Genomic DNA, 25290 nt, shown 5'->3' with positions numbered 1-25290 from the left:
CCGGCCGGAGCGCCGGGGGGAGGGCAGCGAACCCGACCGCGGCCCCACTCTCCCAGGCCGGCCAGAGCACCGGGGGAGGACGGCAAGCCCGGCCAGGGTCCCGCTCTCCCCGGCGGCCAGAGCGCCGGGAGGAGGGCGGCGAGCCCGGCCCGGGCCCCGCTCTCCCCGACCGGCCGTAATGCCGGGGGGAGGGTGGCGAGCCCTGCCGTGGCCCCGCTCTCCTCGGGTGAGCGCCGCCCCCCTCCAAGTGCTGCCTCAAGCACATGCTTGGAGGGCTGGTGCCTGGAGCTGGCCCTGAGTGTTGTGCAGGTTTCCTTTGAGAACAAGTTTTGAAAGATCAGATACGGAGTGATCGCTTTGTGAAAAAGTGTTCGCCTAGAGGTGATATGGTGGCTTTGTCTATTATATTCCTGGGGGTATTCTGTGCCAGAGAATTAAAAATTCTGCCACACAGCATTTTAAAATTCTGCATATATTATTTGTTAAAATATCACAATATAATCATGCCAGTTTCAATTGTTTTGGAAGTTTATTTCAAAATACCTGTCAGTGAGTATGTCTGTAACAATACAGACAAATAAAAAGATTCAGGAAATTTTTTTTGACAAATAGAATCCTTACTAAGCATATTAATACAGAACTTTAAGTAATTCATTAAAACTACAGAAACATATTTCCTGCACCCCTCAGAAGCAGTGCAAAGGCTTGGGGGATTCAGGGGTAATGGACAAGCTGAGAGCAGGACGGAGCCTGGGAGTGAACCTGGAGGGCTTTTAGGTGTGGATGGGAGAAGTACGGAATAGTTTCTTTTGGGGGAGGATTGTTACAGAGTTGGGGAGCTTCCCCCATGCAGACCCTGAGTGACCCCAAGCCTCTCCCATTCAGTCAGGCACATCTGCCGCTGTCCCTGTGTGTCCCTGTACTCCACCTCCCCCATTATTTGTTAAAAGAGTTATTTGGGAAAAGATTTGATAGTTTCTTTAAGTTCCTGTGTGAATTATGGTGTGGGGTCTTTTTCTAGTTCTTTATAGTAGATGGTGTCAGAGACTTGTCTGTTGATCTTGTTGACACAGTTATCATGATTAGGGACTACAATAGTGCCCCCTTGAGACTGCAGTGGATGTAATGCAGGGCTTGTGAGTCACATGTGGCTCTTTTATTGTTAAAGTGCACCTCACAGAGCCCCCCCATGGCGCCCCTTCCCCCATTCTCCACCTACCAGACTAGGTGCGGGGGGAGGTCGGGACCTCTGCCTTGCCACTGGGGGGGGGTCTTGGGGCTTCAGCAGGAGCGGGGCTGAAACACTGGGCCCTGGCAGGTGCCTCCTGTGGGGCTGAAGACTGTTATATGTGGCTTGGAGGGTCAGTAAGGTCAGCCATCCCTGATATAATGAATGTCTGAGGATTTCACAGCTGATTTTTTTTTCCCTGAAGCAATTGATGTAATGATCCACTGTGTGCTTTTCTCCACTGTCGGGTGTCCCATCAGATGACTTTTTCTTGTGACTGTCAGTGGGGATGTGGTAGTCTTTATTGTGAAAGATTTACTTGAGGTGGAGTTGGCAGAAGAATTCTTCTAGTTCTGTACATCAGTAGTATTATTAGCAGAAAGCAGCAAACCAGGAGAAATGGCACAGTCAAACTCCTGGACTAAGCAGATTCTAATGGAAGCATGTTTTGGGGGGATGCAGTGCTGAACTTTTGGTATTTGGGTAGATCCAGCACATTTCCTTGGAGGCCTGTCATAAGTTAGCAGCAGTTACTTACTGCTGGAATGAAGACAGATCTTCTGTTATATGCAAAACAGAAACACGAACAGTTATCAAAATCAGATTCCTTTTATTTTCATTAATGTATTGGCACAGGCGGTATCAGTTGGGAGTCTGCAGAAAGAGCAACAGAAGAGCTCATCCCAAGAATCTCATTAAAAATATCCCAGTGGATCATTTTTGGTTTTGCCAGTCTCATAGTGGGTAAGACTGGGCCCCTTGTTCTCATGAACACCTTCAAGTGTACACACTCATCATTGCTGTTGCTGATGGAGACCTGAAAGACAAGGAGAATGGGACAGCCGTGGACTAAACAGATTCTAATGAAAGGATATGTTGGGGAGATGCAGTGCTGAACCTTTGAATAGCTACAAAATAAAAGTTAAATCACACATGGTACCATTCAATACCCTAAACCTGGTCTGTAGAGACTGTCCCATTTCATATCACATGTGTGAGCAGAAACAGGCTTTTGTGTCCAAATTAGGGTTCCTGATGATCAGCAGAAATAGAAATTTTATCTCTGCACTCAAGGCCAAATTCAACCCTGCCTTAAGAAAGTGTCACATCCATTGGTTTCTCCAGGAGTTGCACCTATTTATGCCTGGGCTGAATTTAGGTCATATTCTTCATCCCCCAAAATTATCCTTCCCACTCAACCCCTTCATCTTCTGCTTTTGCACATGATCTTGGGAATCTGAGTGAAGTAAATGAGAATTTGCTTTATAAAAAATCTGATAGTTAAACCCAAAAGTTTTTAATCAGTTTTTCCTAAGGCAAAGTCTCTAACTTCACTCAGATTCCAGGCCTAAACTGGCAGTGAAAGAGTTAACCCGTTTTTCCCTAGGAAGGCCAGAGCTGAGTGCAAAGACACGGGGGCAGGAGGCAAAGAAAGCTGAATGCTGGGGTGAAGTAAGTAAATACCCTCACAGGGGCTGGGTGAAGAATTTTCAGACAAATATTTTATTCACCAAAAAAAATTCAGTTTCAAATCTACCAAAACTAGTTGTGAGTTTTTGTGAATTTTGACTGTCTCTCAAATCAAAAAATATTTTTTGGGAAATGCTGACAACCTGTTTCAATATTTCCAAATTGATTTTTTGATTTTGAGGCGGGGGGAAATAGATTTACAAAATGGCGAGAGGAGGACATGGTGTCCCATCGTATAACTTTTAGTCCAAGTGGTTGGCGATGCTCAGGTGGGATATGGAAGACCTGGGTTCAGGGCCATCCTTACCCATACTCAAAGTACACAGCTGCGTAGGGAACCAGGTTCCTGGCCCACCTCTTCCCCACAGCCCATGGCCCTGCTCCACCCCAGCCCCGCCTCTTCCCGCCCCTGCTCCACCCCAGCCCCACACCGACTCCAGCCCTTCCCCAAAGCCCCCGCCCCTTCCCCCCCATCCCCTGCCCAGCCCTTTCCTTGCCCCAGCCCTGCCTCTTCCTCACCCTGCTCCCTCTTCCACCCCTTCCTGCCCCGAGGACTGCAGCAGGGCCAGGCCTGCACTCACCGGCGGCAGGAAGTGCAGCAATCCTAGAGTTACCATATTTAAAAAATTAAAAAAGAGAGGACACTCCACGTGGCCAGGGCCCCACCCCTTTCCCACCCCGGCCCCACCCCAACTCCACCCCTTCCCCACCCCCAAAGTCCCCTCCCTAACTCCGCCCCCTCCCAGCCACGTGAAAAGGGCTACCCGAGTGCTACTGGCTTCACAGTTTGCCGGGCAGCCCCCAGACCCTGCACCCCCAGCCGGTACTTCCCCAGCGCAGCTGGAGCCCGGGAGGGGAAGCGCCCAGCCGGGGGTACAAGGTCTGGAGGCTGCCCAGCAAACTGTGAAGCCGGTAGCACTCGGGCTTCGGGCAGCCCCCATGCCTCCTGACCCTGTGCCCACGGCCGGGCACTTCCCCTCCCAGGCTCTGGCGGCTGCTGTGCTCCCTGAACTCCTGGGCTCTGTAAGCGCCAAGCTGCCCGAGCACTACCGGCTTTGGGCAGCCCCCATGCCTCTGGACCCTGCGCCCCCGGAGTGGAAGTGCCCGGCCGGGGATGCAGGGTCCAGAGGCATGGGGGCTGCCCGAAGCCGGTAGCGCTCGGGCAGTTCGGCGCTTACAGAGCCCAGGAGTCAGGGAGCACAGCAGCCCCCAGCGCCCCCTCTAAGGTAAGCCAGGGAGTATTTTTCCCGGACATGTTTGGCTTTTTGGAAATTCCCCCCGGACGGGGGTTTGATTACCAAAAAGCCAGACATGTCCAGGAAAAAACGGATGTATGCTAACCCTAAGCAACCCGGCTCCAGCCGCATCGCTGGTGATTGCTGGGGGGTGGTTCCCTCCCGTCCCCTAAGCCAGCCCACCTCCACAGAGGCCTGGGGCCAGCCCTCCCCCACCAAGGCCTGCTCCCCACCCTCGCTGAGGGGGCTGCATAGTGCCCCAGAATAGCTAGGGACGGCCCTGCCTGGGTTCAATATCTTCCTCGTTTGATGTGCAGAAGGGAGTTGATGTCCTGAAGGGGTCTCCTTCCCAGGAGAGTGCTCTAACCAGTAGGGTATGAGGTATTCAAGAGGAGGTTTCTCTGTCTCACCTATTGAAGCTGTTCCATGGGGCATAAAATAATCAGTGGGCCAGGAACAAAGAGATTGACTCCATTGCCTGCTGCTTAGGACACTCAGCTGGGAGGTAAGAAAGACAAATTCAAATCCCATCCCCTGCAAGTTGTCTCCTGTTGTAAAAAAAAATCCTGTTTTTTACAGTCTCTCTTTTATGGAACCACCTAACATTTAAGCACCACTGATATTCACAAACTCCCCACTCAGCTGCCACATAACTCTGGAAGTGCCTATATAACCTCAGCATCTAAATTTTTGCTGTAAAAGTCCCCTAATTGCCTACGTTTCTGCCACTGGACATGTGCACTAGTGTCTGAAGCAGGTGCCTAGACACCTAACTCACATCTAACCCCCAGCGGGATTCTCATATGAGGCTTTGTCCTGCCTAGTTTACCTGCAGGGTCTGATCCAGTAGGTGTGCTCAGAGCACACCTGATGCCACAAAATATGGAGGAGAACACCCTCCCTTATGACCTTTAGCCCAGTGGTGTCACCTGGACCATGTGAGACCCATTCAATTCCCCCTTCTGCATGACAAGAGAAAGGGAGTTGGGCATGGATCTTCTACCTGTCAGAGGAATGTTCTAACCACTGGGCTATAGGATAATCTGAGGCGGCGTGCTCTCTGAGACCTGGTCTACACTACGAGTTTAGGTCGAATTTACCAGCGTTAAATCAAATTAAGCCTGGACATGTCCACACGACGAAGCCCTTTTTTTCCGACTTAAAGGACCCTTTAAACCGGTTTCTTTACTCCACCTCCGACGAGGGAATTAGCGCTGAAATCGGCCTTTCCGGGTTGGATTTGGGGTAGTGTGGATGGAATTCAACGTTATTGGCCTCTGGGAGCTATCCCACAGTGGTTCATTGTGACCGCTCTGGACAGCACTCTCAACTCAGATGCACTGACCAGGTAGACAGGAAAAGCCCCACGAACTTTTGAATTTCATTTCCTGTTTGTCCAGCGTGGAGAGCACAGATGAGCACACAGAGCTCATCAGCACAGGTAACCATGGTCACAAAAGAGCTCCAGCATGGACCAAACGGGAGGTATGGGATCTGCTCGCCATATGGGGAGACGAATCAGTGCTAGCTGAACTCTGTTGCAGTAAACGAAATGGCAAAATATTAGAAAAAGTCTCAAAGGCCATAAAAGGACAGAGGCCATAACAGGGACGCACAGCAGTGCCGCGTGAAAATTAAGGAGCTAAGGCAAGCCTACCACAAATCCAGAGAGGCAAATGGAAGGTCCGAGGCAGAGCTGCAGACATGCCGCTTCTACGCGGAGCTGCATGCCATGCTAGGGGGTGCAGCCACCGCTACCCCAACCCTGTGCTTTGACTCTATCAATGGAGAATCATGCAACACGGAAGCAGGTTTGGGAGATGAGGAAGATGATGATGAAGACAATGAAGATAGCTTACAGCAAGGAAGCGGAAAAACCACTTTCCCCAACAGCCAGGATACGTTTATCACCCTGGACCTGGAACCAGTAACCCCCGAACTCACCCAAGGTGTGCTCCCAGACCCTGAGGGCACACAAGGGACCTCTGGTGAGTGTACCTTTGTAAATATTACACATGGTTTAAAAGCAAGCGTGATTAATGATTAATTTGCCCTGGCAATCGCAGCCAGTACAGCTACTGGAAAACTCTGTCAACGTGTATGGGGATGGAGTGAAAATCCTCCAGGGACATCTCCAGAAAGCTCTCCTTCATGTACTCCCAAAGCCTTTGCAAAAGGTTTCTGGGGAGGGCTGCCTTATCCCATCTGCCATAGTAAGACACTTTACCACGCCAGGCCAGTAGCACTTAGTCTAGAATCATTGCACAACAAAGCATGGCAGCGTATGGTCCCGGTGTTAGCTGGCATGCAGACAACATCCATTCCTTATCTCTCTTTATTATCCTCAGGAGAGTGATATCATTCACGGTCACCTGGTTGAAATGGGGTGATTTTATTAAGGGGACATTCAGAGGTGCCTGTTCCTGCTTGGCTGAACAGAAATGTTCCCCCCTGTTAGCCACGCCTTGGCAGGGAGGGGTGAAGTGATCATCCCAGAGAATTGGTCGGGGGGGGTAGTTGGGTTTGTGCTGCATGTTAACCCAAAAACCGCAGCCCCTCCTTTTACATTGCAAACCCATTTTAAATAGCCAACCCAATGGGTGCTTGGTATGGGAAATGAGGGCACTGCTGTTTGAAACCATTCCCACATGTTATGAAGGTTAAAAAAGCCAAAAGACTGTGACTTACCCTGGCTGCCTCCAAGCCGAATTCTGTTGCCTGACACTGTGTGAGTGATCTCTCACACCAAAGTGGCAGGCCCTCAATATAAGAGGAAAAATGCGACCTTGTAACGAAAGTACATGTGCTGTGTAATGTGAAGAGCTAAATTTAATGTGAAAGAATGTACCCATTGTTCTCTAAAATGGGTCTTTTTTAAACCACCTCTCCCTTCTCCTCCACCAGCTGCAAATGTTTCTCCTTCATAGAGGCTAGTAAAGATTAGAAGGAGAAAACGGTGGACTCGGGATGATATGTTCTTGGAGCTCCAGATGTCCTCCCACGCTGACAGAGCACAGCAGAATGCATGGAGGCAGTCAATGTCAGAGTGCAAAAAAGCACAATACGAGGTAGCGGGCTGAAGGGAGCAAGTGGCGGACTGAAGAGGATAGGTGGTGTCAGATTGCTGACAGAAGGCCAGAGTTGATGCTCTGGCTGCTGGAGCATCATACTGATATGCTCCAGCGTATGGTTGAGCTGCAGGAAAAGCAGCAGGAGCAGAGACCGCTGCTACAGTCCCTGTGTAACCAACAGCCCTCCTCCCCAAGTTCCATTGCCTCCTCAACCAGACGCCCAAGAACGCGGTGGGGGGGCCTCCGGCCACCCAGCCACTCCACCCCAGATGATTTCCCAAGCATCATAAGGCTGGCCTCCAATAAGAGTTAAAGTTTTAAACTGCAGTGTGTCCTTGTCCTTCCCTCCTCCCCCACCTCACGTGGTGCTTCCCTCCTCCCACACCCCTCCCGGGCTACCTTGGCAGTTATCCCCTAGTTGTGTGATGAATTAATAAAGAATACATGAATGTTAAGTAACAATGACTTTATTGCCTCTACAAGCAGTGCTCAAAGAGGGGCAGGGAGGGTGATTAGCTTACTGGGAAGTAGAGTGAAGTGGGCGGGGACGGGGTTCAATCAAGGAGAAACAAACAGAAGTTTCACACCGTAGCCTGGCCATCACAAAACTGGTTTTTCAAAGCTTCTCTGATGCTCACCGCGCCCTGTTGTACTCTTCTAACCGCCCTGGTCTCTGGCTGAGTGTAATCAGCAGCCAGGCGATTTGCCTCAACCTCCCACCACGCCATAAATGTCTCCCACTTACGCTCACAGATATTGTGGAGCGCACAGCAAGCAGCAATGACAATTGAAATATTGGTTTCGCTGAGGTCTATCCAAGTCAGTAAACTGCACCAGCGTGCTCTTAAACATCCAAATGCACATTCTACCACTCTTCTGCACTTGCTCAGCCTATAGTTGAACAGGTCCTGACTACTGTCCAGGCTGCCTGTGTATGGCAGCATGAGCCATGGCATTAAGGGGTAGGCTGGGTCCCCAAGGATCACGATAGGCATTTCAACATCCCCAATGGTTATTTTCTGGTCCAGAAGAAAGTCCCTTCCTCCAGCTTTTGAAACAGACCAGAGTGCCTGAAAACATGAGCATCATGTACCTTTCTTGGCCATCCACGTTGATGTTAGTGAAACGTCCCTTGTGATCCACCCAGTGCTTGCAGCACCATTGAAAAGTACCCCTTGCAGTTTATGTACTCAGTACCCTGGTGCTCCGGTGCCAAGATAGGGATATGGGTTCCATCTATCACCCCACCACACTTTGGGAATCCCATTGCAGCAAAGCCATGCACTATGACCTGCACGTTTCCCAGAGTCACTACCCTTGATATCAGTAGGTCTTTGATTGCGTTGGCTACTTGGATCACAGCAGCCCCCACAGTAGATTTGCCCACTGCAAATTGATTCCCGACTGACCAGTAGCTGTCTGGCGTTGCAGGCTTCCACAGGGCTATCGCCACTCGCTTCTCAACTGTGAGGGCTGCTCTCATCCTGGTATTCTGGCGCTTCAGGGCAGGGGAAAGCAAGTCAAAGTTCCATGAAAGTGCCCTTATGCATGCAAAAGTTTCGCAGCCACTGGGAATCGTCCCAGACCTGCAACACGATGCAGTCCCACCAGTCTGTGCTTGTTTCCCGGGCCCAGAATCGGTGTTCCACGGCATGAATCTGCCCCAGTAACACCATGATTTGCACATTGCTGGGGCCCGTACTTAGTGAAAAGTCTATGTCCATGTCAATTTCTTCATCACTCTTGTCACCGCGCTGCAATCGCCTCCTCGCCTGATTTTGCTTTGGCATGTTCTGGCTGTGCCTATACTCCAGGACAATGCACGTGGTGTTCATAGTGCTCATAATTGCCGCAGTGATCTGAGCGGGCTCCATGATCCCTGTGCTATGACTTCTGGGCTGAAAAAAGGCATGAAACTATTGTCTGACGGAGGGAGAGAGGGGCGAGTGACGACATGGCTTACAGGGAATTAAAATCAAGAAAGGTGGCTGTGCATCAGGGAGAAACACAAACAACTGTCACACAGAATGGCCCTCCCAAAGGTTGAATTAAAAACCCTGGGTTTAGCAGACCATTGATTTCACGGAGGGAGGGGGAAGCAAATTAATACAGAACAAATCTGGTCCATCTATCTTTTAGATTTTAGGCTGGCAGCAGACGGTGCAGCATGACTGATAACCATTGGCATCTTCTGGGTGCTTGGTAAAAGATGCTGCATTACGATTGCTAGCCATCATCGTCAAGACAGTTCAATAGGACTACCGGCAGGACTGAGTCTCCAGGAGACAAAACATGTCTGCCCAGGTGCCTCTGACCAAACTCAGAGGAGTACGATGATGATGGATATCCATCTACTGCCAAAAGGCAAGGAGCTGCTGCTGTACAGCAATGCAGTACCACATCTGCCAGCACCCAGATGACATATGGTGACAGTGAGCGGAGCGGGCTCCATGCTTGCCGTGGTACTTCGTCTGCGCAGGTAACCCAGGTAAAAAGGTGCAAATAGATTGTCTGCCGTTGCTCTGAGGGAGGGGGAGGGGCCTGACAACATGTACCCAGAACCTCCCACTACACTGTTTTTGCATCATCAGGCATTGGGATCTCAACCCAGAATTCCAATGGGTGGCGGAGACTGTGGGAACTGTGGGATAGCTACCCACAGTGCAATGCTCTGGAAGTCGACGTTAGCCTCAGTACTGTGGATGCGGTCCGCCAACTTAATGCACTTAGAGCATTTTATATGGAGACACACACTCGACTGTATAAAACCGATTTCTATAAAACTGGCTTCTATAAATTCAACCTAATTTCGTAGTGTAGACATACCCTGAGTCTCCCACTGAAGCTGTTCCACTGTATAACTAATTAAATATGCACTGGCCCAAACAGAGAGTGAGTGACTCTGTAGTTTAGTAATTAAGGCACATCCCTGAAATGGGGGAGACCATCTTCAAATCCCTTCTCCCCACCAGGCAATGGAGGGGAATTGAACCAGCATCTCCTGCCTCCAAAGAAAGAACCTTGAACTGAGGAGACTAGTCCCAGGCTTAAAGGGGAAGCTTGTCTATTAAGAACTTAACATCTAGTTTGGTGAGAAAACTGCTTGGTCCAAATACTGCCTAGTTTAATGAAAGATTTAGACTGTGATTACCTTTTATTTTCTCTGGTAACTATCTGACTATTTATGCCTACCACTTATAATCACTTAAAATCTATCCTTCTGTAGTTAATAAATCTGTTTTATATTTTACCTAAAGCGGCATGTTTTGGTTGAAGTGCTTGGGAAATCTCAGCTCAGTTTACAAAGGCTAGTGTGTGTCCTCTCCACATCGAGGGAGGGACAGACTGGATAATAAACTTACACTGAGCAGGTTTCTGACCAGAACAAGATGGTATAGTTCCAAGGTGCAAGGCTGGGGGCTTGGAGATTTGCTGGTGCCTTTCTCTGTGTGATTCATAAGTGGCTCAGGGAGCATTCATGCAATTTAGCTGGGTGTAGGGCTCCATGTGCTGAGTGATAACAGTGCCTGGAGGGGTTTGCTGCATGTCAGTACCAAAGCATTGAGAGAGACAGCTCAGGCTAGAGAGTTAAGAGGGCACAGTGGTACCTCAGTTCCAGGTTGTACTCTGGGGATCCCATCACAGTGCTTAACTCCAGACTGGAGTTAGATACCCAAGTTCCTTTGGGGGGGGGGCGGGAAGCACTCAGGACAGACTGTACTCAGTGTTTTCTATTGGCTAGCTTAAGCATCTCCTCATTCAGTGTGCATGCTTTTGTGGATTCCGTTCTTAGGCTCCAAACTTCCCCATCCATTGTGTAGGGAGCCTGAACATCTAATTCAGGGTTTTCAAATTCCAGTGGATGACTAAGCACCTCAAAGTTAGGGGCTGCAATGCCCACCTACCTTAGAAAACCCTCTTTATCCATGTCCCTCAGACAGCTGCTCTCACTGGCAAGCCATTGGGGAAATTTCAGGGGCAGGCGGCAGAAGTTCCTAAATGACTGAACTTATTGCCACAGAAGATCAGAATGAGACCTGGGCAGGGACTGTGCAGAGCACAATGAAAACCCAACTCCTTCGACAAGGAGTTTCACAATAACAGAGCTAAAAAGCCTCACCATTTCTCCGAGAGAAGGAGCAGACTGGGCCTATGACCACAGAACCCCCTGTTTTGAGGAAACATTACGGAAGGGGGAAATTTAAAAAGTTTCTAGCCCTTTCCCTTAAGAAAGGGCCTTGGAAAATGTAAGTAGATCACAGGAACAAGGGTCTGGACTGTACTTCTGCAGCAGAAGGTTGTGAGGACCTAAAGACATATCCCTCCCAAACATACACACATACTGTATTTAAAATTGCTCAAAGGAGTTTGTGGTGTGTACCACACAATCCTTTCAGTAAAATCCCCAAAATCCCCAGGCTGGCCGTGAGCCCAGTGGGCTGATTGTGGTGAACAGAATTCTATTTTCTCTCAGGGCACGGAGACGGCAGGAAGGAAAAGCCATTGTTTTGCCAGCCTGCCCAAACAGCTAAGGCCAGCTCTGAGGATGAGAGTTGAGAAAGCAGTTGGAGAGTCTTGAATGGAAATTGCCCTCTCAGCAATCCTAAAATTTTACAATATACAGCTGAAAGAGTGACTTGTGCTTTATAAATATTGAGATAAGATTTAAATGAGATTCACAAAACAAGCTGTATATATCTTTTCTATTTTTGCAGGGAAATAGCACCCAACAGGTACTGGCTGGGTACTGCAGAAGCAGACAAGAGATAGTCCCTACCTTGATTAAAAGTCATACTGGGACCTTTTCCTGCAATGTTTGCTCACTATTTGAACATCTTGATTTAAGGCACTCAAAATTATACCTACTTCAACTAGAGCACTTAAGCAATGATGGAAGAAGTGGGGGATTTGTTGAGTACTGACCTTAATGAAATAGTTTATTCCAGCAACCACCTGAGTGTTATATATTATAGCTACAAAGACTGAATAAGTCTTGTTCTCTTTCCCTTCTAGCTGTGGCTTCACCTGTGGGGGGGGGGAGGGGGAGAAAAAAAAAAGAGGGTTAGGTGGTGTAATGGGGTCAGCACACCCCCTTCTCAACATGCCTCAGTTTCTTCTTCTGAGCTTCCCAAAGAATGCACATAGACTGACATGCAGCACATAATAAGCAATTGCAAAGAAGGGAAATGTTAACAAACAATTCAGTTCAACTCATATCCCAGCCTTATTCCCTAGGCTCCACAGTTCCTTGTTGCCAAGAAGGCGAATGGCATTTTGGGCTGTATAAGTAGGAGCATTGCCAGCAGATTGAGGGACATGATCATTCTCCTCTATTCGGCATTGGTGAGGCCTCATCTGGAGTACTGCGTCCAGTTTTGGGCCCCACACTACAAAAAGGATGTAGAAAAATTGGAAAGAGTCCAGCGGAGGGCAACAAAAATGATTAGGGGTCTGGAGCACATGACTTATGAGGAGAGGCTGAGGGAACTGGGATTGTTTAGTCTCCAGAAGAGAAGAATGAGGGGGGATTTGATGGCTGCTTTCAACTACCTGAAAGGGGGTTCCAAAGAGGATGGATCTAGAATGTTCAGTGGTACCTGATGACAGAACAAGGAGTAATGGTCTCAAGTTGCAGTGGGGGAGGTTTAGGTTGGATATTAGGAAAAACTTTTCCACTAGGAGGGTGGTGAAGCACTAGAATGGGTTACCCAGGGAGTTGGTGGAATCTCCTTCCTTGGGAGTTTTTAAGGTCGGGCTTGACAAAGCCTTGGCTGGGATGATTTAGTTGGTGTTGGTCCTGCTTTGAGCAGGGGGTTGGACTAGATGACCTCCTGAGGTCTCTTCCAACCCTGATATTCTAGGATTCTTGCAGCCAGGCTTCATAGCCCTGTGAAAAAGTAGGATTCCTGCCTGGCCTTTCCTGAAATACCTCTCACCTGAAGCTGCTGCTTTCTGCAAACATCTCCACAAAACCCCTGTCCATCCATTGACCTCAGAGTCTGTCTGGCCCAGCTCCCTCTTAAAGGAGGCACCACCTCCAGTCTGCCATCACATGACACTTGGCCTCTGTGTTACAGTGACCCATTGATGCCAACTGGAAAAGTTCTCTACAAGCAATTACTGTCTAAACCTGACAAACTCACTACACCTAACACACTGCTTCCATGGTATTCACCCATGAAGGGTAGCATGTGAGATTTCTTTTGAAAACTTGTAACTTATCAATACCCATAATCCTTGTGAGATGTGTGTACGGGTGATATTTATGGAATAATATAACTATATTGAAAATGGTCTTGGAGGGAAAGTGATGACTAGGGAACAATGTGTCTCGGTGACAGACAATTCAAGCAGGAGGGAGTTGTCACCCATCCTGGGCTAGCCGATTATTATATTACTCATTGTCTGCCTTGGCACCAACTCAGAAAAATCAGTAGAATAACCATTGAAGACAAGTTAAGCATCAAAACCACTTGAATGTGAAAAGGAATGATAGGACATTGAGTGGATCGCCCTGTTTGGTGAATAAAGACAAAAGACTGATTTGGTATATCACAGGGTGGAGAAAGACACTCTGTATACATTGACTAAGGAGGCACCTTGATGAGCAGGGGTGCTGCATGAAAGATTGGGTCCTGGCTCCTTGGGGCTAGCAAATGCAGCAAAAGACTGAACTGTGGGCTAAGAATCTACATTATTAGATAGGAAAGGTAACTTAAGTGTAGGCACTAGTTTGTGGTTAATATGGAACCATTTGTTTCCATCACTCACACTTGTTTCCATTTAATCTATTCTTTTTTACAGTAAAACAAATGAAAATTTATGTAAGTGAACTGAAGTGCTGGATGTGCTACAGGAATGGTGATCTAAGTAAACCCGGGGTCCACTGTTCCTTTGGGAATGGAGGAACTGGGATTTCTGTGGGGTCCAGGCATCAGGGGCTGGATACCACAGAGGGACACTTCAAAGAGACTCTGAGGCTAGGGTGCACCTATGTTCAATCTGCAGGGCAAAGGCAGGGCTGGTACAGCCCAGAGGAGAGTGCCTGAGTGGCTGACAGTCTGGTTGTGTTAGGGAGCTAACACCCAGCTGGCAAAGGCAAGACTCCCTCATGCTGGAGGCAGGTTTGTGTAAATGTGCTTATGCAGGGAAACAACTTTAAACACTGTGGATTTTTAAAATTTGTTCAGTGCCAGAACTTCAAAAATATGAAGTGGAACAAGGAGTGTTTCCCATGATAACATACATCTGAAGGAAGGGAAGTTTGGGGCTCATCAATGAATTGACAGTGACATTATCAATGACCTTTTCAAAGGCTAAGTTCCCCCTGTCACAGTTCAGGGCAACTGCACCTGCAGTCCCCCCTTATGTCCACCAACGGGAGGCCCCCAGCTTTTCAGCCATCACCTGTCTTGAGCAGAAGTCCATGTCTCTCTCCCTCCTGACCAGGGAGCTCAGGCTGCACAGCTTCCTAATCTACACGGATATCTTCAGCAAGCCAGACTGCCTGAACAGGCCAGTGTCTGTGCTGCTTTCTCTCCACAGGCTCTGGACATGGAGTTCCAGCAGTGACAGGTTATCACACACATCTTTCTAAGCAAGCACATTTATTCTTAAGGTAAAAACATTACACAGGAAATATTAACACAATAAAAACCCTACACATGCTAGAAAACTTGCCAGAAGTCATCTCAGCTCCAAACTAGGGATTTGGTAGGTTAAGTCCTTCCACCCTTTCCAGAAGGATTGGACAGAATGTCCTGTCCATTTGCTGGCTCAGATAAAAAGGTCTCAAGTCAGTTTAAGCTATTTATCTAAAACTCCTTTGAACCAGTAAATGCAAGTATCTCTTCAGGTGGTGGTACCTCTCTGAAGGTGTTAGAATCTGAATGAATTTGCCTCACCTCCCTCAATCATAAATAAATTTTTTGCATTTTTAATTCACTGAACTCCTATAATACTAATTTAATTCAACATGGTTTGTCCAGGATATTGCAAGTTAGAGTCATACCTGTCACAATCAAGTGACTTTTTAAAATTTTCCCTAAGACTATTGTGATGACACTCACATGATGGGGTCATTGGAGTACTATGGTACATCAGCCCTTCTCAGATACAGATGTACTGTGTCTCAGAGGAAAGCATTAAAGAAACTTCAGGTGTGAAGCACTCATGGACTGCACAGCTAATCGGTCCCAAAAAGCTGACATGCAGTGCAAATGAAATTCTAATTTACTAAGGCTGCCAGAAAAGAACAAATTCCCTAGGCTCACTAAACAGCTCAGTAGTTCTCAGTTTAACCTTTGGGGGACAATTCAAAAGAAGGTTGGGGTCCTCAGGCCTCACTATCTTAATCCATTCATGCAGTAGAGGTAATTGGTCAGCGTTCAGTTCCATGGTATGACTCATTGGGGGCTCCTCTGCATTGCTCTTCCACACTGATGCAGCATCTTCTGCTTGAGTATCAACTCTGGAGCAACTGTTCCAGTGCTTCACATGCTGCCACCCTCACCCCAAATGTTGCAATCACTACGCTGCTGCCATAATCCCAATACACCCACTCTTGACTAACTATTCTTGCAGTTCCCCTGGAACCTTTCCTTTCTGCTGCTCTCAGCAGATTCACCACACCACACCCAGACTTTCCACTTCTTTGGAAGTGTTGAATTAAGTGTCCCCTCAGCGCCAGCTGTCCTTGTCTCAGACAAATAAACTGTCGTCCCCCACCCCTGCCATTCATGACCTTCCCAACCTCCAAGCACTATTTACCCATCAGTTATTTATTGAAATGGCCTATCCCTTCAAGAGAGGTCAAGCAGCCAGCTGTCTGGTTCCGAAATGGACAGTTTGAAGGCCCTGGCTCATGCCTAAGAGATGTAGGACAAGGAGATTTAATAAGTAATACAGTCCTGATCAAATGTATTGTTGGTTGTTGTTTCTGGACTCAGCTAGGATAAGGGCAGAAATGAAGGTAACGCTCAGGGGTCAACAATGGTACAAGAAAACCTCCCCAAAATTGATAGGGCTGCTGGGTCTAGATTTCACCAACGAAATTAGGCTCCCTGCTGACTAGTGGAATTCTTAGCCCTGAGTTAAGCACCGAGGTTCCCCCTGTATTGTATGGGGAGACTTAATTGCCTAAGAAAGGAATTCCCAGAAGCCAGCAGGCAGAGTGGGGAGCCATCTAATCTAGCCAGGAGTAAAAGGCACAGGCCCAGATCTACAAAGGTACTTAGGCACCTGACTGATAGCTAGAGAGGTGCCCATCTCTGCTTGGGATTTGTGCTTTCAGATTGCCAGATGAAAAGTGCCTTGTACTCAATGAGGACATCAGGGTTAAAATCCTTTCCTCTCAAAAGAGCTTTGGGCAAAGCCTCATTTCCATTTGCTGCGATTTTAATTGTCTGCTTTGGAGTGTCTTTTAGAGGTATGTGGCTACTACAATGAAATCCAACGTAATGACAGCCTTATATATGGGGAAACTGAGGCAGAGAATGCCAAAGTGACTTCCCCAAAATCAAGCCACACAATGAGTCTGTGGCTGACACAGGAATCACATCTGTCTCATGGCTACCAGTCCCCCTGCAGCCCCGGGTGGCAGGGCTTGGGCTTTGGCTTTCTGTCCTGGGCCCCAGCAAGTCTAATGCCGGCCCTGCTCTCTGGTTTATTTAGGCAGACCCCCTGAAACCTGCTTGCAGCCCCACAGGGGGCCCCAGACCCGTGGTTGAGAACTGCTGCTTTAGATCATTCCAAGTACATGACACTTTCCTGAAAGTATTCAGGTATTGTATATCTACCCTCCAGAGGCTATATTCTGCTCACTTAACAGGGGAGTAAATTTAAAAATCTCAATTGACCCCTGGGTGAATGAAAGCAGAATCGGACTTGAAGATTCTCCTTTTGTGCCATGTTTGTATCCACTGAAAACTAAGTATTGTGACCTCATTTCTGAGACATGCTGGGTGCACATTTAAACTTAGATTCTCAGAGTTTTTGGACAGAGACCATCTGTTACCTTTCTACAGTGAGCATACACACACAACAGCAGTAATATTTCGTAGGTCTATAGTGTCTTTCGTGGAAGAATCTCAACATGCCTTACAAATGTGAATTAAATAGTCCCCATGTCAGGAAGGGAAGTGTTATCCCCTGCTCTCTCCCCCCACCCCCCTTCATTTTACAGCTGAGGAAATTGAAACGTAAAGAGGTAATGTGATTTGACCAGGATCACACAGTGAGTCCACAGCAGAGCCAGGCAGGCCCAGGACATTTCCCCCTCACCAGCTCACTTTGAAGGGGCCCTAAATCATTTTCAGAAAGGCCAAAGTTATAAATCCCAGGAAAATACTGACAACGTAGCTAATTTCTATTTTCTTAAACTCTTAAAATCTAAGATTTTTCAGGGATCCAACTAGCTCCAGGATTCCTAGAAGGTTATTTGTTTACAGGGTCCCTGAAACATCCACTCCCCTCCTCTGCCCCCCAGTAATGGGATCCTAGAACCAGCCCTGGCACCAGGAACAAATGCCTGACTCCCTGGCTTGCTCTGCATTAGCAAATGGGACCTCTGATTCACTGCCAGTGCTGCTCCACTACCCAAGCAGCAGTGTAGGCAGAACACTGATATTTTTACTGCCCTCTCAGCCAGTTTTGAACAGATCAGGGTTTGATTACAGTTATCAAAAACCCCTAAAACCCTGTCTGCACAGGTACTTCTACCACTGCTACTGTCAGTGGAACTGCACTGGTAGTTGATTAGGCAGTGTAGACTCAGCTTCAGGTGCCTGTACTGACCACTAGACCTTGCTGTCGTTCATATATTGCTATCTGCATCACAGCTCTCAATGTCTCTACAGCTCCCAGAAGACTGAAAAGTAGAAGGTCAGAAGACTGGAAGAAAGCTAATGTGCTACTATTTAAAAGGATAAATGGGATAACCCAGGTAATTATAGGACTGCCAGTCTGACACTGATCTCAGGTAAGAAGTTGGAGCAGCTGATACAGGTCTTGATTAATAAAGAATTAAAGGAAATTATTCTACTTAATGCCAATCAATGTGGATGTATGAAAAATAGATCCTTTCAAACAGATTGGATATCTCTTTTGATATTATAATTGTGGTCGATAAAAGGTAACACCATTGATGTAATAGATTACTGTATGGCATTATACATGGTGCCATGTGAAATTTTGATTAAAAAACTAGAATACAAAATTAACATGGCCACATTAAATGGATTAAAAGAATGAAAAGTTGTATGCCTATGCTATACAGGAGGTCCCTTCTGGCATTGGCAGATACGAATCTAAGAATTTTCTGGACTGGAATCAGTGCAGTCACTTCTTAAGCAGTTTTTCTATGCCACATACTACATGCTTCTAATCAATCAAGAGGGCTTCTATTTACAATGCTTCTTGTTAAATTTATTTTAAAAATCAGCTTCATTCTGTAGTAATTAAAGGCAATGTAGTAAGTGAAGGCCTAATGAAGGCCCAGTATGAGGCCTGAACTAAAGTAATGGTCAAGACTGTGCTAATATGAAGCAAAGTTAAGCTGTGAGCAAGAGGCAGGCCCTGCTCACAGAAGTTGGCAAGGAAAGGGCTGATGTTGCAGAAATACATATTCATTTAGCATAAACATGATACCAAGATACACTATACTGGAACATTCCACAGATAACAGGGAACAGACCGACCCATCCCAATGACAGGGGCAAAAGGGTAAAATGATGGTTCGATCAAAACAACTCTATCCAACAGGTACAAGGTGCGAGGCGGCACCTTACTGCATAGAGGGGTTGTACCTTGCTACGTAGAGGGGTTGCACCTCAATACGTCAGGAGTGATGTGTAACTTGTTTGTACCTGTGTATAAAAATGTATCCCTGGGGTGGCGTCTTTGTCCGGCTGAGGGGGTAGTGGAAAGTCCCGCCACTGAGCTGAGTCCATTGCCAAGCGGCACTTTCTAGCAGTATGCCCGGTAGACTAAGTAATCTACGGGGAACTGAAATTGTGTCAGGGTCGCAATAAACCTGGCCGAGGTGCCTTTGTACCTTACTAGACTCTGTGGTTATTGGGGGTTCTCGTCGGGTCTGCTGTGTCAGTTATCTGCAGAGCTGGGGCAGCACACAGAGGGAACACACGCATGCAGCCGAGTGATATCAACAGGAGAAAGCAGAAGCACCACACCGGTAGCCTCTCACAACACATTCCATAATCTCTGGAATTTGCTTTTGTGCTATTAGTTTCTGTTTTGCATCTTTCATAGAATCATAGAATCATAGAATATCAGAGTTGGAAGGGACCTCAAGAGGTCATCTAGTCCAACCCCCTGCTCAAAGCAGGACCAATTCCCAGCTAAATCATCCCAGCCAGGGCTTTGTCAAGCCGGGCCTTAAAAACCTCCAACGAAGGAGACTCCACCACCTCCCTAGGTAATGCATTCCAGTGTTTCACCACCCTCCTAGTGAAATAGTTTTTCCTGATATCCAACCTGGACCTCCCCCACTGCAGCTTGAGACCATTGCTCCTTGTTCTGTCATCTGCCACCACTGAGAACAGCCGAGCTCCATCCTCTTTGGAACCCCCCTTCAGGTAGTTGAAGGCTGCTATCAAATCCCCCCTCATTCTTCTCTTCTGGAGACTAAACAATCCCAGTTCTCTCAGCCTCTCCTCAAAAGTCATGTGCTCCAGACCCCTAATCATTTTTGTTGCCCTCCGCTGGACTCTTTCCAATTTTTCCACATCCTTCTTGTAGTGTGGGGACCAAAACTGGACACAGTATTCCAGATGAGGCCTCACCAATGTCGAATAAAGGGGAACGATCACGTTCCTCGATCTGCTGGCAATGCCCCTACTTATACAGCCCAAAATGCCATTAGCCTTCTTGGCAACAAGAGCACACTGTTGACTCATATCCAGCTTCTCGTCCACTGTGACCCCTAGGTCCTTTTCAGCAGAACTGCTACCTAGCCATTCGGTCCCTAGTCTGTAGCAGTGCATGGGATTCTTCCGTCCTAAGTGCAGGACTCTGCACTTGTCCTTGTTGAACCTCATCAGGTTTTTTTCGGCCCAATCCTCTAATTTGTCTAGGTCCCTCTGTATCCGATCCCTACCCTCTAGTGTATCTACCACGCCTCCTAGTTTAGTGTCATCTGCAAACTTGCTGAGAGTGCAGTCCACACCATCCTCCAGATCATTAATAAAGATATTAAACAAAACCGGCCCCAGGACCGACCCTTGGGGCACTCCACTTGAAACCGGCTGCCAACTAGACATGGAGCCATTGATCACTACCCGTTGAGCCCGACGATCTAGCCAGCTTTCTATCCACCTTACAGTCCATTCATCCAGCCCATACTTCTTTAACTTGGTGGCAAGAATACTGTGGGAGACAGTATCAAAAGCTTTGCTAAAGTCAAGAAATAACACATCCACTGCTTTCCCCTCATCCACAGAGCCAGTTATCTCATCATAGAAGGCAATTAGGTTAGTCAGGCACGACTTCCCCTTCGTGAATCCATGCTGACTGTTCCTGATCACTTTCCTCTCCTCTAAATGTTTCATAATTGATTCCTTGAGGACCTGCTCCATGATTTTTCCAGGGACTGAGGTGAGGCTGACTGGCCTGTAGTTCCCCGGATCCTCCTTCTTCCCTTTTTTAAAGATGGGCACTACATTAGCCTTTTTCCAGTCATCTGGGACCTCCCCCGATCGCCATGAGTTTTCTTTCATTGGATGCAACTCACCTGGTCAGCAATCTCTTGGATTTCTGGAGTTGCGGGCTTGGTCGTGCTTAAGCCTCCAACAAGCATAGTGGCAAATAACTTCTTAGGATGTTTGGACAAGAGAAATCTAGAGCAAGTGTGACCAAGTCTAGTCAGACATCTGATATTACATAGTCTCACAGTCATATTCAAATCATATGTGGAGTTTACCATTGTCAGGCTTGTGAGGGGAGAGGAGGGAAGAAAGGAACAAAACAAAATTTTAAAAGTGTAATATTGTCAAGAGAAAGAGTACTTTAAATATCATTATGTGTATAGTGCTCTGTGGACACCAGAAAAGCAGAAAACAAATAACTCCCCAACCCCTTTTAATTATGGTAATTGGTTCCGGCTGGTCTGGCAATTTCTTGATTCATCACCAGTTTCAACACCTCTAATCAGGTGTGACTCTGCTGAGGGAAGTGATTCTAAACACTGAGCTACACCCAAGTATTTCCCAATATCTGCCTTAAAGTTACCACACATTCTCTCCCCTGATTTCACTGCATCAATTCCTGTTTAACTTGAAATGTTGTTTTCTCATTATCCCTAAGAGTGCAAAGGCAGCAGGCCTTATTTTTAATTATTTTATTTCCTCTATTGTTTATAACAAAACTGAAAGATTTTCTAACTGTTGAAAGGACAGAGATAAGAATGTTGGCACATGCTGCCACCTTCACCCCTTCTTTTCCTTGTTTTAGCTTTTATTTGAAGAAATAGGACCCCACCCTCCAAAAGGAGCATGCATGTAGATTTCTTTATCAAACTTTTTACAAAACCTATGAACATTTAGCAATTAGTCTGTTTTTTAATTTTGCACCAGAAATAAAATTTTCTTTTTCTACATTATTCCTTTAGCATTTGTCTTTAAAAACTGATAGATAGACCCCAATGAAAGATGTACCTAATCTTTAGAACAATTTCACTTATTCCTACTTAAAGTCATTAGTTCTTCACAGCCTTTTGTATTTATTGGAAATTAGCACCTATTGGCTTAAAATGTACTAGAGGCTCTTAATTTTAGTAAAGTTTTTGAAGGACAGATAAATTTTAAAGTTTTCAGCAAAACAAACATACACAGCATCACTCATGCCTCTGCACCCCCCTCTATTCTATTTCCCAAAGCAATTAAGGATACATTCAAGCCAACTTGTATACTATTTTATAGATAAACCATTGTAAGGATACATTCAAAATAGTTCTACATTGTTATATAGATAACACACACACCCCTGCAACTTACAGTGCAGGAGTACCTACATGGGGAACAAATAGTTAACAATTGACTCTTCAGCCTACCAGAGAAAAGGATAAAATGATCCAATAGCTGGAAATTGAAGCTAGATAAATTAAGATTGGAAATAAGGCATCCATTTTTAACAATGAGTAATTTGCCATTGCAACAGTTTACCAAGGGTTGTGATGGATTCTCCATCACCGGCAATTTTTAAATCAAGATTGGATATTTTCCTAAGAGATCTGTTCTAGGAATTATTTTGAGGAAGTTTATGGCTTGCATTACATAGGGGGTCAGACTAGATTATCACAGTGTTCCCTTCTAACCTTGGAATTTATGAATTTAAAGGAAATCTAACAGTGTAAACTTGGTTAATGCACCCATTGTAGCTGATCTATTAATTAGGGCTGTCAAGTGATTAAATAAATGGTATTCTATTATTAAGTGTGATTGATCGGGATTAATTTTTTTTAAATAGTTTTGGATATTGTCTACATTTTTAAATATACTGATTTCAGTTACCACACAGAATACAAAGTGTACAGAGCTCAATTTTATTACAAAGATTTGCACTGTAAAAAAATAGTATTTTTCAATTCACCTAATACAAGCCCTGTAGTGCAATCTCTTTATCATGAAAGTTGTACAAAAAAATAACTGCATTCAAAAATAAAGCCTACAAGTCCACTCCGTCCTGCTTCTTGTTCAGCTAATTGCTCAGACAAAACAAGTTTGTTTACATTTCCAGGAGATAATGCTGCTCGCTTCATGTTTACAATATCACCTGAAAGTGATGGCACTGATGTGGCTGGCAATGCAAGATATTTATGTGCCAGGTGCACTAAAGATTCACATGCCCCTTCATGCTTCAACCACCATTCCAGAGGACATGTATCCTTGCTGATAATGGATTCTGCTCGATAACCATCCAAAGCAGTGTAGACCAACACATGTTATTTTCATCATCTGAGTCAGATTCCACCAGCAGAAAGGTATCATTGGAAAGGTTATGATTTACTGGATGGGATTATCCTATTTGAATGCATGTATCATTTCTGTATTTGAAATTAGGAATATGGACTATGTATCAATTACAAAAGTGCTTGCATCTGGGGAACACCCACCAGACAATAGGCAATCAGCCTGGATAGGCCATTAGGAAGGACAATAGAACTTACATAAGAACAGCTGTACCAGGTCAGACCAAATGTCCATCTAGCCCAGTATCCTGTCTACCGACAGTGGCCAATGTCAGGTGCCCCAGAGGGAGTGAACTTAACAGGCAATGATCAAGTGATCTCTCTCCTGCCATCCATCTCCACCCTCTGACAGAGGCTAGGGACACCATTCCTTACCCGTCCTGGCTAATAGCCATTAATGGACTTAACCACCATGAATTTATCCAGTTCCCTTTTAAACACTGTTATAGTCCTAGCCTTCACAACCTCCTCAGGTAAGGAGTTCCACAAGTTGACTGTGCGCTGCGTGAAGAAGAACTTCCTTTTATTTGTTTTAAACCCTTTCAGCAGACAGGGGGCTGCAGACAGGAGTTTGAGAGGGAGTTTGACAGAGGGAGACTTACAATGGTTAGGAAGACCCACAACACCTGTGCCAGCACTGCTTCCATCTCCTCCACCTGCACCTGTAGCCAGACAGAGCGCCTGAGCATGGATGCTTCTACCCAGATCCTGCTGTGGTTTTGCAGAGACTGTAACTTGCAATTTCCACTTACTGATATCCAGGCTAATGGGCGGGGGGAACCATCCAATGTGAAAGGTGCCTGCTGGTGGAATCTCTCAGGCAGCAGGTGGGAGAGCTACAGGGAGGAGGTAGCTAGGTTGAGGAGCATCCAAATCCATGAGCAATTCCTTGACAGTGTCCATGTGGAGACAGCTGAGGTAGCTGTCCCAGTACACAGAACTTCTGATACACCACTGGTGGAGGAGGAGGCGGTGGCTCAGGGTGGACACTGGCAGCTGGTTACTTCTGGCAGCAGACAGTGCTCCACCCCTACTCCGAACCCTCCCGCCGTGGTAATAGGTAACAGTTATGCTCTTCGTGATACAGGAGAGAAGGAATCACCCCCTGCAGTAAAGGAGGAGAAGCCTCGTACCTCTAAGGCTGGGAGGTCAGCTGCCACCACTGTTAATAGGAAATGTAGGATAGTGGTGGTTGGAGACTCTCTGCTGAGGGGGACAGAGGCGCCCATCTGTCGCCCTGACATTTCATCTCGAGAGGTATGCTGCCTGCCGGGAGCCTGTATCTGAAATGTTACGGAGGCATTGTCGAGGATTATCCAGCCCTCTGACTACTATCCCATGCTACTCATCCATGTGGGCACGAATGATACTGCACGGTGTGACACTGAGCGGATCAAGAGTGACTACAGGGCTCTGGGAGTACGGGTAAAGGAGTTTGAAGCGCAAGTGGTATTCTTTGATTCTTCATGTCAAAAGGTAGGGGCAGAGACAGATGCATCATGGAGGTGAATGCCTGACTGCAAAGATGGTGTCGCCAGGAGGGCTTTGGCTTCCTCAACCACGGGATGCTATTTGAGGAAGGACTGCTAGGCAGAGATGGCGTTCACCTTTCGAGGAGGGGAAACACCCTATTTGGGCACAGACTGGCTAACCTAGTGAGGAGGGCTTTAAACTAGGTTCGACGGGGACAGGTGAGCAAAGCCCACAGGTAAGTGGGGAACATGGAGACCTGGGAGATGGGTCGGAAATGAGAGGGAGTGTGGGCTCTATTGGCAGAGAGAAAGGAGGGTCAGGACAAAAACTGGGAGGCAAGATCAAACCAGTATCAGATGCCTATATACAAATGTGAGAAGTATGGGTAATAAGCAGGAAGAACTGGAAGTGCTAATAAATAAATACAACTGACATTATTGGCATCACTGAAACTTGGTGGGATAATACACAGGATTGGAATGTTTGTGTGGATGGGTACAGCTTGCTCAGGAAGGATAGACAGGGGGAAAAGGTAGGAGGTGTACATTTTTAATATATAAGGCAACGCACTTAGACTGAGGTGGAGATGGACATAGGAGATGGAAGTGTTTAGAGTCTCTGGGTTAGGCTAAAAAGGGTAAACAACAAGGGTGATGTCATGCTAGGAGACTACTACAGGCCACCTAACCAGGTGGAAGAGGTGGATGAGACTTTTTTTAAAAACAACTAACAAAATCATCCAAAGCCCAAGATTTGGTGGTGATGGGGGACATCAACTATCCAGATACATGTTGGGAAAATAACACAGCGGGGCACAGACAATCCAACAAA

General features: G+C 46.7%; 1 protein-coding gene across 1 annotated transcript; it reads right to left on the bottom strand.

The window, feature by feature from the left end:
• Positions 1–1848: 1848 nt before the first annotated feature.
• Positions 1849–20871, bottom strand: LOC128844536 (cystatin-A-like). Its single transcript, XM_054042339.1, is given in 4 exon segments — positions 1849–1997; positions 2000–2045; positions 11928–12029; positions 20752–20871. Coding segments are annotated over 4 exon segments (288 nt in total). The 5' UTR covers positions 20818–20871; the 3' UTR covers positions 1849–1923.
• Between the last annotated feature and the right edge of the window lie 4419 nt (positions 20872–25290).

The sequence above is a fragment of the Malaclemys terrapin genome, chromosome 1 (genome assembly GCF_027887155.1).
Source record: "Malaclemys terrapin pileata isolate rMalTer1 chromosome 1, rMalTer1.hap1, whole genome shotgun sequence".
Taxonomy (NCBI): Eukaryota; Metazoa; Chordata; order Testudines; family Emydidae; genus Malaclemys; species Malaclemys terrapin.
Note: the sequence above shows the minus strand (reverse complement) of the source record. Positions and strands in the feature narration are given on the sequence as shown.